Below are 14,753 nucleotides of genomic sequence, written 5' to 3' on the forward strand. Positions count from 1 at the left end.
TGTGGAACAGGGCGAGATGCCTCCATCGGGCAGCAGGAATGGCAGATTGCAGTCAAGAGAGTGCAAACAACTCTTTCCTGGGACCAAACGACTCAAATTTCAGCCCCAGTAGAAAACTCAACTGTCAACCCAAGCTCCCCTTTTTCAGCAGAAGGGTACAGAGGGCAGAATTCACATGGGGTTGCTGTCTCTCACACACACGAGAGAGAGAGAGAGAATGTCTCAGATGCAATAGCAAGACAGCCGGGGACATTCCTCTGCGTAAGACGGACACATGGCCACCTGTTTCTCCTGGGATTATCTAGGCCACTCATTACCTCTCAGCCTGCCCTACCTCACAGGATTGTTTTCTTCTGAGCATAAAAATGCACAGGAAAAGCAAAACATAAAGCAAAGCAAATCGCTCTATGGCAGAAAAACAATTGTCTCACACCGTGTCCACACTGCAAGCTGAATGTGCATTGTATTGCTGAGTTCAGCTATGGACACACATCGCTCTGGGGAGGAGAAGGTCCCTTTGGGTGTTTCTCTTATACAGACCCTCAGCAGGGAGCCTGAAGGTGGATAACAACTCTTAGAACTCCCAGGAAACATGCAAAATGTGAAAATGCTTCTTCTCAAGAAAACGTTTCTTCTCAATGTTTCTTCTGTGTTGCCCTCTGAGAAGGGGCAATGTATTCTCCCACCGTATCGTGCAGACTTTAAAGGAATCTGCTATGTATTCTTTGCAGTCGGACCATGAGCCATGGATGCACCTTGCAAACAAGGCAAATCCGTGGGGCCTTCCACAGCTCTACGTGAGGGGCAGCAGAAACAGCCGAAAGAGACGGACGATACCAGCCATGGGGAAAGGAAACCCGCAGCAGCAGAGCTAAGCTTTTAAAAAAAAAGATCAAAATGCAGGTTGGCGTGGAGGCAATTTGGGTCCAAGGAAGAACCCGCCACCGGCAACAGTAGAGACAGTGCTGGCGCCCAGGCCCTTTCTCCAGAGTGCCCCGTTCTTGGTGTCATTCCAGGGCATGGCGTGGGGGGAAGTGGGCGAGGCAGCCAGGAAAATAAAAGGGCAAACAAAATTCCTCCAAGTGACCTTTCATTTCTAGGGGGATCAGCAAAGGACAATCTCAGGACGTTCCTGAGAACAATCTTTCCGAGAGGGCACTGTGTGATTTATTCTGACGGTCTTTTGGTGCTGGTTCTGAGCTTGCCCAGGCTCCCAGAGACAGCTTTGCTTCCTGTGTCACATCTTCCCATGGTTCTGCAGCCTCCCAGATTGCCTGCACTTCCAGATCTGATAGAACCTCAATTACAACAACAACAACAACAACAACAGCATTGCCTTTACACTCCAGCTTTCTTCCTCTTGCTAGGAACCCAAGGAGGTGTGCAAGGTTCTCCTCCACTCTGACTGATCCTCACAACAAGAACCCTGGGAGGTATGTTAGGCTGAGAGTCGGACGGTCCCAAAGTCTCCGCATGAACTCCATGGCCAAGTGGGGACCCGAACCTGCACAGTGCCAGTCCTGCACCCTCGGCATTACGCCACAGGAGCACAGCTGCCCCCGGCTGCCCCTCCTGCTCTCCTCGGCCCCTTGGGTGACCATCCCCTCCTCGCCCTGAGGGGCAGGTCAGCCCTACTGAGGTCAGCCCTACCGGGCAGCATCCTAGCAAGACGCACGGCCTCTTGCCCTTCCTTGCCCGCCTGCATTCTCCGGACAGGGACCCAGGGAGAGCCAGCCTGCAGGTGGGTTGAGGGTAGCCGGCAGCCCCTCGGTCCCTCCTGCAGAGCAGGGGCAGGCCTCCCGCCCAGACTGCCAGGAAGGGTGGCGGGTGGGGTGGAGGGATCCTGTGCCTGCATGGAGCAAGGGGCAGACGAACACGCCACGGGCAGCTCTGGGGCCGCCTGGTCCCTGCAGGGGGATGCATGGCGGCTGCTCCGTGGGGAGAAGATGCGGAGACGCTGCCTGATGCATCAACAGTGTTTGTACCACGGCTGCGGCTGGGCAGGGGTGCAAGGAGGCCCACAAAAGACTCTGAGCATGGGGCACTGCCCTAGAAGCCGGCGTCTCACCCTGCGAGGCCAAAAGGCTGGGCTGGAACACTTGGTCTCTGCCAAGGGGGAGCTTCTCTCTGCGGTGGGGACGGGGGACCAGTGTTTCCCATGGGTGGGGGAGAGGGTTTAAGGAAGGGCCCGAGTGTGAAAGCTGGACGGTGCAGAAAGCAGACCAGAAGGAAATGGATGCGCTCAAAACATGGTCTCTGCAAATGCTCTGGAGCGGCAGAAAGACGAGCCAGTGGGTCCTAGGTCAGGTCCAGCTAGAGCTTTCCCTAGAAGCAGAAAAGAGGAAACGGAGGCTGTCTTGCTCCGGACACATCAAGAGAAGGCCAAATGCCCTGGAGAAGACAATACAGTTAGGGAAAGTTGAAGGCAGAAGAAGAAAAGGAAGACCAAATCTGAGAGGATGACGACTTGTTTCATTTATATACTGCCCCACATCCAAAGCTCTTCATGCAGTTTACCACACCCCATAAAAACAAATAAAACAAACACAAATAGCATAAAAAGCAAAACAGCTAAAACCGTAAAAGATTACCTATGTGGTATAAAAGGAGATGGCTGGACTCCATCGAAGAAGCCACAGCCTTGACTTTAGAAGAGCTGAGCAGGGTCGCCATGGCAGGGGCGGTCTCTTGGGTGGCACTCATCCAAGGGGTGCCTTAAGTTGGAGACAACTTTTAGATTTTGAATGTCGCATTTTTTAAACTCGGTTTTATTGTGTTTGTATTTTCCTTCGCATTCATGGTTACTATTGCACTTGTGTTTACGAACTTTCAGAGAGCTTTGGCTATAGAGCTCTATAGAACTGAAATTAATAATGCCAGGATATTGATAATAATAGTGTCATGTGAAAAATAGCATAGTATTAAGAGAAAGGATGGAATTTAGGACATAAAATTTAGTATTATAATTAAGCTAGTGAATGAATTATTGGGCCTGGAATCTTAGGAAGCCATGACAAGGAAAGAACAGAACGGAATGGGAAAAAACATCTGAAAGCGCTCACTCGTGTGTGCGCGCGCGCGCTTTCTCTCTCTCTCTCCCCCTCTCAATTTGTTATAAATAGAAAGAACAAGTCCTTTTCATGACATTTACAATGACCTTGAAAAAATCTTTTAAAGTGTTTCCTTTTAAAACATATAAAGTACGGAAGGACTTCCCATGCTTTATTTTCTCAAAATAAGGAAATACTTGTGCCAATATCCAAGCACCTTATTCTTCCTTCTTCTTTTAAAGCAACAATTCTACAGAATTGGAAAGGAATGAAAGAAAAGAGATGTCAACACCAAATTAGGCTAATCATTAATTATGAGCTTCTAAAGAAAAAAAAGCTGTTTTTCCATTGTGTTGTCTGGACACATAAGAACACAACAAAGGTCCTGCTGGGTCACCCAGGTGCGCTCCGGCCAGCCATTCTCTGTGTGTGCACCAATGAGGAAGAGGCAGAAAATGCAGGCGGGAGTGATGCACCTTGGGATTGGGCTTCGGGTGCAGTGGATGATGGGATGCATGCCAGTGGTGGGAGGACTGAGCAGGGAGCATGGAAACCGCAATAAAATAGAAGCTGCTTGATTGTCCGTCAGATGGATCGTGGTTAAAAAAACGGAACCGTGGTAGCCATGCAGGATTGCTTGTCCTGCTGCGTGAACACAGACACTGAGTGATCTTCTGGGCAAGAAGATACTGTCAAGGGAGCCAAAGAATTCCTCAGATGCTCAGATCCCAGGGAGTTTGCTCCGGGGGCTCTTACTTGGGGGATCAGGGCTCCCAGTAGGGTAGAGAGCGGAGGAGAGCAGAGGCACCGGGATGCAAGGTAACCATGCTACAGTCCAGCTTCTCCAGAGCCCTGCAGATGGACCTGTGAAATTGGCCATGGAGCCGACTTGCTGGGGGAGAGGAAGAGGAAGGCAGAGATGGCCTCCACCCCCTGCCCACCCTGCACCAAATGTTCCATGCTCAGAGGCTTACGGGCCCCTGACCGTCCTGCCTCCTTAAGCACTCCCCGGAGATCGCTTGCTTTTGGCCAGGCATCGTCCTGCAAGATCTGGGTTCTTGAGCCACGCTTTCCCTGTATTTTGGCTGAATCTCTGCCCAGTTGCGCTGCTTGTAATCAAGGCCCCAGGGGCTTTGATTCGCCTCCCTCCCCCACTTTAGTAAGCAGAAGGCAATGCCAGTAAATCAGCAGGCTGGCAGCAGCCGCCAGGAGCGCTGGATTGCTCTTAATTTGATATCTGGCAAGTGCTGGCAAAAGTCTGTTCCAATCGAAGCTGTCGAGGGCTGAAAACAAACCGAAGGATGCATTTTCTGTGCTTTCTTGCCCGCTCCTGACCTAAACGGGCCATAAACAAGGTACCCATTTCAGAGCTGTAAAATGGTCCTGGTAAAATGCAGATTTGATGGTTATCATTCCCTGTAAAATGCTCTTTGCTAAGCTTCCAGCCAGACTTTCTTGGCTGAAAATAAGTACACAGAACTGAACTTTCAGGGCATTTTGCTGGCAAGACTCAAAGGGCTGGAATGGTTTCCCCACCTTCCTTCCACCTTGTCTCCAGTACAGGATGGATAGGTAAGAGACGCAGCAACAAAGCGAGTTCACAGTTATGGCGGAGACATTCCAGAGCACAAGTGGACGTGCCAAGTGCCCGAGAAAGAGAAAACATGATGGGAGATCGAGAGCAACTGCGAAGCAGAGCTTGGCAGGGCAAGAGAAAAACAAGAATGCTGGCTACCTTAAGGAGGCCGAAGCAATAAATCACATTACTCATGAACAGGTCACCTTTGAAAATAACCTAAGGATTATCCAAGCTGTTCTGTAATCACTTGCAAATCTGGACAGTAACCAGAAGACGTGAAAGGCAACGAGGAGAGTAGATAGCCCAGGAACCAACAGGAGGTTAGAGAAAGGAGCAATAAATTTGCTACATTAAGCCAGGCCAGGAGGGTTAATTCCGAAAACTGATGTGCGTGTTTGTTTTTCGGTGCCTGGTTACTTCACCTGAGGTGCAAATAGCAACGACACGTGAGGAAGAAGAGGGAGAGAGAAGCCCCATGTGGGGCCTAGTACCTTGATAAGGGTGTGTTTTCATGCTCCAGAATGACCGGAACTAATTTCTAGGATTCTTACTGGAGAGCCAGAAATCGCTTAGCCACCACAAGGCCGAACCTGTCTGTCCAAAGCCTCGGTCCAAACTAAAGACCAAAGCCCATGCACCGTTCTCACACTCTCCATGACACTCACATTAGATTTCTTTCTGTCCTACTTCTTAGTCTTAGGAACTCCAAATAACAACCTTCCACCATACCCAATTCTTTGCCCATCGACTTCTATTATGGGACCACAGCCTCAACAACACATCCTCCTAAAAGACGGAAGCACATTCTTTGAAGCAATCCACCCCTCTGACCTTTGCAAATTACATTTAGGATCAGCCTGGGGCACTATGGACGTTGCTTGCACAGTTCTGTTTTCCAGGCCACAAGAAAATTCAGTGCTACTTAGTGAAATCCTGCATAAGAGGGGTGTGTGTGTCTTATCCCAAAGGATGTGGTTCATTGTTGTTTGGCCATGCCGACTTCGACACAGTGGCATCTGGACAGACTATGGAAGTGGGTGGGGGATAACAGGATGGTGTTCAATGCAGGTAAATGCAAAGTCTTGCACCTGGGGCATAGGAACAGGGGTCATAAGTACAGGTTAGAAGACAAGTGGCTGGAGAGCAGCACTTGTGAAAGGGACTTCGGGGTGCTGATCACCTGCAGGCTAAACAGGAGCCAACGGTGTTACACGGTGGTCAAGAGGGCGAATGCCACCCTTGGTTGCATAACCGTAAGTGTGGCTTCTAGATCGAGAGAGGTATTGCTGTCACTCAGTGTAACTCTGGTGCGCCCACAGCTGGAGCATCGTGTTCAGTTTTGGGCCCCTCATTACAGGAAGGATATAGCCAGGTTGGAGTCAGTGCAGCGTAGGGCCACAAGGTTGGTGGCCGGTTTGCAGGGGGTGGGGTGTGAGGCGAGACTGAGGGAACTGGGTCTCTTCAGCCTGGAGCAGAGACTCAGAGGGGGGTATGTTGGCGACACACAGGTATGTGAGGGGGTGTCACATGGAGGTGGGTAGAGACCTGTTCTCCCCTGCAGAGGAAGGCAGGATGTGCTCCAATGGAGCAAAGCTCAGGGAACCCAGGTTCCATTTAGATGCCAGGAAGCACTTCCTGACAGTCAGGACCCCGAGGGTGTGGAATGGGCTTCCACGAGAGGTCATTGAGGCCCCACCGGTGAAGGTGTTCAAGGATAGGCTGGACGTGCACATGGTGGGCATGTCATGAGTGGAGCTGGCTGGAGCCGGGGGTCAGACTAGATCACCCAGAAGGCCCCTTCTGGCTCACTCTGTTTCTATGCTTCTATGCTCAAATGGGTCAAACTGAGCTTCGCTAGGTTATGACAGTGGAGAGGCAGCAGCTGCCTCTACCCCCACTTCAGAACTAAGTCCTGGAAGAACTAAACCCACTGGAATTTTATTTGCATTTTGCCGCCCGTCTCATGTGCACTGTGTGACTTAAGAACTCCAGCGTACAGCGACGGCCACATGCTCTTAATCAAAAACTCATGTCCTCCACTGGGATTTCTGCAACTGATTAAGCTACTCATCCAGAGTCTCGTGTCCCCAGACGCCGTGTGTTAATAACATGCTACAGCTCCTTCAAGGGGAAACACAGGCTCACGTTTCATTGCTGGCTGAGATGAGGCCATTTCGGCTCTGTTAAGGAGATCTGGGAGAAACGGGACCAGAATGAGGCCAAAGCGGTCCATCTGGGTCCTGCTGGAACTGGCCGGAACATCAGATGAAGGTTTTTGCTTTTTTCACGGTGTCTCCACTAGTGCCACGCACAGCGCTTGTTCACCACCCCAGGCTAATCGTGGTGCATCCACAGACATTATCACATCAAGCGGTGTTTTGGTGAGGGACATGTCAGCCTTCGTAATGCAAAATACGCGAATTCAGCAGTAAAAGAGGGGCAGCGAACCTTTGCGCTCTAAACGGAGACCAACTTCAGAACTTTCCAAAGGAAACCAGAAATCAGGAGGAGATGAAAGTGGGGCAGGCAAAGCTGGGGAAGAATGAAGGGGCAGGAGGGGGAAATGCAGCCGGCCTGCTTCTGCGCTGCTTCCCGCACAAGGAACGCCCAGTGGGAGTCCACCTCCAGAACTGGATGGTGGGTTGTGGGGATCGGAAGGTGGCACTGGGCACCCACCTGGCAGACGTTGTAGTGCTCGAAGAGGGACAGCAGGCCAATCTCGCTGCGGCTGGCGATGCCTTTTAAGACGGTGACGTTCCCATTCCCGGCATCCAGCTCCATCGTGTCGTTGAAGACGTTGGGCACGGCCTTGCCCGTCAGCAGCAGGTTGACCAGCTCCTGGGTCAAAGGGGAGAGAGGGGCATGAGGGTGGGCAGAGGGGCGCCAGAATCTCTGAAGGGCTTTGGTGGGGCAGGCCTGTCCTTCTCCAGGGCCTTCGCCTGGGAAGGGGCTGCAGCTTTGGATCCACGGCAGCAGCTCAGGCTCATTTCAACTGCCGGCCACTCTCCCCGAGGGTCCACCAACACCCCCCTCATCTCCCGCACAGGCCCCTGGACCTTACTGCATCCCAGCCTTGTCTCCCCATTCGTTTCTCCTCTTCTTTCCTGAGTACGAGCTTGATCCTCTGCATCTACCACTCTCGGCCTCCCATTATCCTCGCCCACTGCAGGTTTGGCCCACCGTTTTTCCCCTTGCGAGGAACCGAGGCAGCTGGCACAGGCATCCCCCACTCTTTTTTATCTACACAGCACCCACCCTCTGAGGCGGGGGAGGCGGGGACCTGAACCGGCTCTCCCAGGTCCCCGGTCCAGCACTCTAGCCTCCAGGCCACACTGGCTCCGACACTCTGGAAGGACCTGGCGCCTTCTCCTTGGTTCCATCTGCCGCCTGGGAAGGCTCCCCAGAACCTGTTTACGGGGGTGCTACCAGGCAGGTTGCTTTCCGGATCCCTTAGGGAACCCCACACCTTTATTGTTGGCTGATCTCTTGCCCCTCATCTTCAGTCGGGACAAAACTCAGGCACACAGAATTGGCGAGCAGCCGTCTTGCCTTGGTCTCTTGTTCCTTCCTTCACGCTTTTACCGATCCATCCGCAAGACCCACACACTGCTCTTGTTATGGTTGGCCAGGGGCGGCCCAGCCTGCCGGAATGCATTAGCTCCATCTCACTGAGGACCAGGAGGAGGGAGAAGGGAGAAGGGAGCTGCGTGCTACGGTCGGTTCCTGCTCCCCGCTGGAAGCAGAGCTGCGGCTAGCGGCCAGCTGCTCCCCCGGAAGGCAAATGCCCGGCTGGGGTCGCCCCATGGCGACGCCCCCACTTAAGCAAGCCCAATGACTGGTCAATTGCCCAGAGGCCCAGACAAGGAGCCATCGGCAAGAAAGCATCTCAGAGTCGGGAACGGGAGGCGTCCGGATAGCGAGCAGGTGCAAACAAGAGGCTCTTCTGGAAAATCCGCCCAGGTGTGGAGGGAGAGCCGAGGAGAAACGCTCCGGGGGGAGGGAAGTGGGGAAGCTTTTCTGCGGTGCAGACGGGAGGGAGTACCTGGCCGCGCCAGGGAGGCTGCAGGCCTTCAGAGAACCCGGGAGGCCGTTCAGTGCGGGGCTGCGCACAGCCAGACTCGGCGTTTCTGCCTTAGTTCCTGCTGCACTCCCATTCTAGGCCATCTGTTGGTCTGTGCTTTGAGACTGAGCAAATGTTTTTCTGCACTTTTTGCCTGAACTGGATCGTTGGGCACCTCCTGAGGAGGCCAAGCTCCCTGGGGGAGACCACCGCGCTAGGGAAAGTCAAAGGCAGACGAGGGGTGGACTCCACCAAGGAAGCCACAGGCTGGGACTGACGACATCTGAGCAGAGACGTCACGGCAGCACTTTTCGGAGGGCTTCCATTCATAGCCCGGAGACATGTTGTGGTAGAACGGTATGTTCACAGCACCCGCCTGTGCAGCAACTGGGGCTCCTTCTACGTCACTGGCGCACCGATAGCTGGAGCAGCTCCACCTACTCCCTGCAGTGCCCCTGTCCACCGGGACTCACATCAGCAAACCTCGGGGAGGAGCCAGGGATCGCCCCCCAGAAGTCCTGGCCCACCTCTCTGAGGAGCCCTCAGCATTAACTCTACCGGCTTGAAGAGCAGAGCGAGCGACAGAAGGGCAACCCACGGCCCATCCTCTCAGGGGCAGAGTTGTCACGCCACAAGCGAAGACTGGTTTCGCTCTCCCCTGCGTGTGAGCAGCCCCTGGTCTCCCCATGGGAGTCCCTGCTGCAGGGCAAAGATCGCTTTCACCCTGGCAGAGACGATGCTGCCACCCACCTTGATCCGATCATCTGACGGAAGGGGAATCCCTCTGGGAAATTCAGCAAACTAGCCCATTGTCTAGTACAGGCATTTTGACCCCGAAACAGAGCGCGCTCCCTTATTTACCTGCGTGCAGTACCCATGTGCCCCGATCAGTTGGTTTGTGCTCACATCAAAATCTCCACGGACTCTGGTGGGGAAAAGGGAGTGAGAGGTAAGCGCTGGGGCTGACCAGGCCCAGCGCCATCATTCACACGTGATGTGGCTGCCACGCCCTTGAAGGAAAGGAGGGCGTTTTGGTGTAAAAGTCTTTGGATACTTTCTTCGGAAAATGTGCTATGCCATAAAATACAGGGGGCAGCATCCCATGAAGCAAAGGAGAGTGGGGCGGTTTCTCTCCAGTGGCAGCCCCCACCCACTTATAAACAATTCCTGATGTGTTGAGAGATGGGATTTCTCCTGCCTAAGAAAGAGAAGTACAAATTAATGGAATCGGGGCACAAACGTACCTGCATTCAGATGAAACACAACCTGTAATTCCAGCCATGAGGGGAGCAATGATAGCTGGGAAATTCTGGGAGTCGCAGGACTCGTTTCTTCAAAAAGGGACAGCAAATCAGCAAACCCTTTTGCCGGCGTGGGTCAAAGCGTGCGCTCTGTGCCACGCTGGAAGGTCTGATAGCCAAAAGGTGGCAACGCAGGTGCCAGGGCAACCTCAGGTGGCTTCATTTGACTTACAGGGGGCCACAACAGAAAAGGACGTGCTTTCCAGTCACTGCCAACCTAACTTGTCCAGAGGATGGATGACTGAGGTTGGGCATAACATCTAGGTAGGTGCCTATGGGGGAGCAGGTGGTCCTTGAGATTGCTCAGGTCCAAACCGTGCAGGCTTTAAAAGTCACCACTGGCACTTCAAATGGTGGCTAAAATGGCTGACAGAACCGTCCCTGCAGCCGGTCTCAGTTAGTGGTACTTTGGACTAAGAGATGCTTCCAAGACGTCTTGAAAGCCTGCCGAACATGCAGCATGTTAAACTCCCCAGTCCAGCTCTTTGGACCTTGGCCAAGTTCTGTGACATACTATAAAACAGATATTAGATTTCGCTAGGATTATCCAAAATCCTATAAGTGTGTGTTGCATAATCGGTGTGCATTTTGAATTGCTCCTCACTTTAAAGCCGCTTATTATTTTTTCCCTCTGCTTGAAAATCAAAACAAACCCAATGATTTTATACATTTGCAATGATTAAGTCAAGACTTCAGGGGAATCAGAGTGGTTTAAGTAGGATTTTGATATGAAAATCCTCCCCTAAAGTCAAATATTGGAATCCATATTTTTTCTGTGCTTTTTTTTAACTGATTCCAAGAATAAGATCAGAGAACAATCTCCATGCTTCCTTCCAGTGCCAAACTACAGTACGCATTAAGATGTGAGAGCTAAAAATAATACTCAGTCTTAGCAAATGTCATGAAAACAGAATCCAAACGGTTGATTTCAATAAAAAGGCGTTGACACCAAAATAATAATATCATATTATACGAATGACTATTTAAAAATCTTTCTTTTAACGCGCTGAATTGATAAAAAATAACGAATAGTCAAAGAGATTTGATTTTATGGACAGAACCATCTCTGGCCGCTGTCCATATTTTAGTCTAAGAAACACTGGGGCCATGGAAATCTCATACCTTTGCTTGAAACAACGGAGCAATGAGACATACGTCAATTAGGGGCTATGGGACACGAAGTGTGGACAATAGGAGGAAGTTCTGATTCCACTGTGGGTGCAAATGGGATGGGAATCTGGAGTCGTACCTCAGGCGTCTGAGGAGAAGCAACATCTGCAGTTTGCATCTTTTGTGGTAATGAGGAAGCAACTATGAAGGAAGAAGCTTTAAGATTTACGGCTCACTTGAACTGAATCCTGCCTTCCAGGGTGGATGTGGCACATACACCCAACCTGGGAAAACAGGCATTCCGTCTCACCAGCCGTGTCGGAGCGTGCCTTTGCGTAATACTGGGGCTATGCTATATGACCCTGGTGTACCCACAGCTGGAGTATTGTGTGCAGGTCTGGGCCCCTCGTTACAAGAGGGATATCGCAAGTTGGAATCGGTGCAGCGAAGGGCCACGAGGATGGTGGCTGGTTTGTTGGGTGAGCCAGATGAGGTGAGACTGAGGGAGCTGGGTCTTTTCAGTCTGGAGAGGAGGAGACTCAGAGGGGACCTGTTAGCGACATGCAGGTACGTGAGGGGATGCCACGCAGAGGTGGGTCATGATCTTTTTCCCCTGCGGTGAGAGGAAGGCAGGATGCGCTCCAAAGGAGCAAAGCTCAGGGAACCGAGGTTCCATTTGGATGCCAGGAAGTACTTCCTGACGGTTAGGACCCCTAGAGTATAGAATGGGCTTCCATGGAAGGTGGTTGAGGCCCCATCACTGAGGGTGTTCAAGGAAAGGCTGGACGTGCACATGGTGGGTATGTCATGAGTGGAGCTGGCTGGAGCCAGGGGTCAGACTAGATGGCCCAGGAGACCCCTTCTGACTCGCTCTGTTTCTCTGTTTCTATTGATCAGTTAACTTAGTGCTGCGCACTGCTGGATGCTCTTCTGGAGCTCAGCCTAGGTGCACCCCTCCAGCCATTCTAACTTGGATGTGGCACCCCACGTTTTCCCAACTTGGGCTTTACAGATGTTGCCAGACTCAAGTTTCCACCACGGACAGCATCCATCATGCAAAGATTCTAATGCAAAGATTTTGCCGTTGGCCAAAGCGGACACTTAAGGTGGCTACCCATAACCTCTATACTAAAAACTAAATCTTAATTAGAACGGGGCAGAAAAACAAATATGCTATAAATAAATAAAAAACAACAAGCAATTGAAAACAAACAACCAAAAAACAGGCCAGTCCAAAGCTAAATCAGTTCATTGCAGTCCATGGCCAAGCTGAAAAACACCTAGAGAGAAAAAAAAATGTATACAAGGATGTATAGAATTGTGCATCCTCCATGCCGGACAAATTAAAACCAGGTTGACCAAGCTCCCAGCTTAAGAACTGCAGAAAAAATAAATAGATAAAAATACTTAGCACATTTTCCAGTAACAAGAACGGTGTCAGGTCAGCTCAACAGGAAGATACATAAAACAAATGGTCTTTGCCAGGAAACTTAAACAATAAAGGTGCAATCAGTTCTTTCCTAATACCTCAATAGAAATTGCAATATAATAAAACAGAGTTCCAGTCTTTAAATCCCCAGGAAGAACAAGCTTGAAATGAAAGATTCCTATTGAGCCTCCTCTCCGGCAGAACAGCTGGGCAGCGTTCATCCAGGCCGCCGTGAAGGCTGTCTCCTTTGCTCCCAATTGCCCAAAAGAACAAGATTGAGCTGCCAAAGAGATCTAATTGTTCTGTTCAAGATTGCACACTCTTAATAAAGGGACTTCTCTGGGCTTTTCTTTGGGCAGAGGAAAAACTCTCAAAGGGAGAAACGCCCTCAGCCGTGAGGTTCCAGCGGACAGTCTTTAGACAGCCCTTTCTAGAAAGGGCTTTGCAGCTTCATATGGCAGTAGCAAGCAACCTGTTGGCCAAAGCAGAATTTAACCCGTCCGGAGAGAGCAGGCACTCAAGTTGCACCTGCTATGGAGTTTAATCCCTTTGCAGGCACACGGTGATGTGTGACCTGCATACCTGGGCGCCCCAAGGATCATTCTGCCCAGATAAAAAAATCCCTTTGCCTGCCAGCAGAAGGACAAACGGAAAATAGGAAACTCAGCCTCGCCCAGCAAGTAGCGTCATGACGTTCCCAGAAAATTAGTAGCTTGTTGCTGGGGGAAATGTTGACATCCAGACACCAAAACAGGGCTGGCCCCTCTGTCTGTTTTAATGGTAGACTTGCTTGTTCGTTGGCCACTGAAAAACTAAATCCATCACATCTGTGTGTTTAAAGGAAGGCCGGGCTCCTCCCATCCATGTGGCTGAGCTGTAATACTCCGTGGGCGACCTCACAGCCCTTCTTCATGGCATGAGCCCATCCATGTTAAGAGAACAAGCAATGGCAGGCTGGATCCAGAAATCGCACACTCCGTTTCGACACACGTGCGTGTTGCCATTAACGGATTCGGTTGGCTGACGTGAGATGTGAACATCGAGTTGATCGTTGCACGGCTGAAGCTTGTTTTGGATGGAACTTCCCTTCAGCCTGCATCTTCGAGGTGGGCAAGATGTGGGCTGCAAGCTGCATGTGGCACCCACTGCACCCCCAAATCATACCCCCCCAAATAATTAAAACAAAATGGTACCCACAGCAGCCATTTTGAAGGCTTCTTTTGACTCTTTCAGTGCTTCTTAACCACGCCACATACCATTTCTTCTTTATTTGTTTCTGTGGGTGCAGAAAAGGTACTTGATCTGATTCCGGACCTGAGAGGCTGGAGGATTTTGCTTGGTTTGCAGTTTTCAGTGAACCTGCCCAGACTGTATTTCCTGTACTAGTGCAGATTGGAAAACATTTATCTGCACTTCTCAGAATGTTGCAGTGCTCAAAAATTGCACACCAAAATGCGGGAAATTGGGGAAATTGGGGAAAGAGATGTAGAAAAATGCAAAGATGAGAGAAAGTTGCCTGTGAACATTAATGTGGATTTTCAAGTGATCTTAAATAATTGCAGAATGATGCAGCAATTGGACAGGACTGATGGTACATCCCTACCTGTAGCAAATGTTTGACTGTTTTAAACCCTGCAAACAGAAATGCAGCACCTCAAGGAGAAGCAGGTTAATCCAACCCTTTTCCTCTGTGCTGGTTTTCTCCTTGCAGGGATCTTGTTGTTGTTGTTGCTGCAAACCCTTGATCCCCATCCTGAAGTCTGCTCTGGAATGGTTCACTGAACCACCAGTATGCTGCATATCTGGACTTAGGCAAGGCAACACCAAAGAGCCCCAAATGATGTCAGCGTAGGCCAACCCGAGGTGGGTTCATGTAGCCTGAAGTGCTTGATCCTCTCTGACCTCTGAAGCTAAGTACGGTCAGGCTGGTTAGTGTTTGGATGGGTGACTTGAGCCCTGCATTGGGAAGGGAGTTGGACTCAATGGCTTCCTAGGGTCCTTCCAACTATATGATTCAAGGACCTTCACACAAAATACCCAGAACCACAGAATGCTAACAAAAAGAAGCTGTTGACAATCCACAAAGGAAAAGCTGGAATAATGATGGAGTTGGAGATGGTGATGGGGTATTTCAATTTGAAGATAGCTTCAGTGAAGGAGAAAATAGTCCATACTACAAATTATTATTATTATTATTATTATTATTATTATTATTATTATTATT

The 14,753-nt window shown here is 50.6% G+C and overlaps 1 protein-coding gene across 1 annotated transcript in view; it reads right to left on the minus strand.

Annotated features, from left to right (window-relative positions):
- The window catches only part of MINDY4 (MINDY lysine 48 deubiquitinase 4), a 112,687-nt gene that overhangs the window by 15,625 nt on the left and 82,309 nt on the right, over positions 1–14,753 (minus strand). The window contains exons 16-17 of the mRNA XM_044424988.1: positions 9,596–9,699; positions 7,306–7,585 (exon numbers count right to left, since the gene is read on the minus strand). Of these exons, the coding sequence (XP_044280923.1) occupies positions 7,306–7,585; positions 9,596–9,699 (384 nt within the window). The remainder of the gene's footprint in view (positions 1–7,305; positions 7,586–9,595; positions 9,700–14,753) is intronic.

Source organism: Varanus komodoensis, unplaced genomic scaffold (genome assembly GCF_004798865.1).
Source record: "Varanus komodoensis strain SLA01 unplaced genomic scaffold, ASM479886v1 scaffold15, whole genome shotgun sequence".
Lineage (NCBI taxonomy): Eukaryota > Metazoa > Chordata > Lepidosauria > Squamata > Varanidae > Varanus > Varanus komodoensis.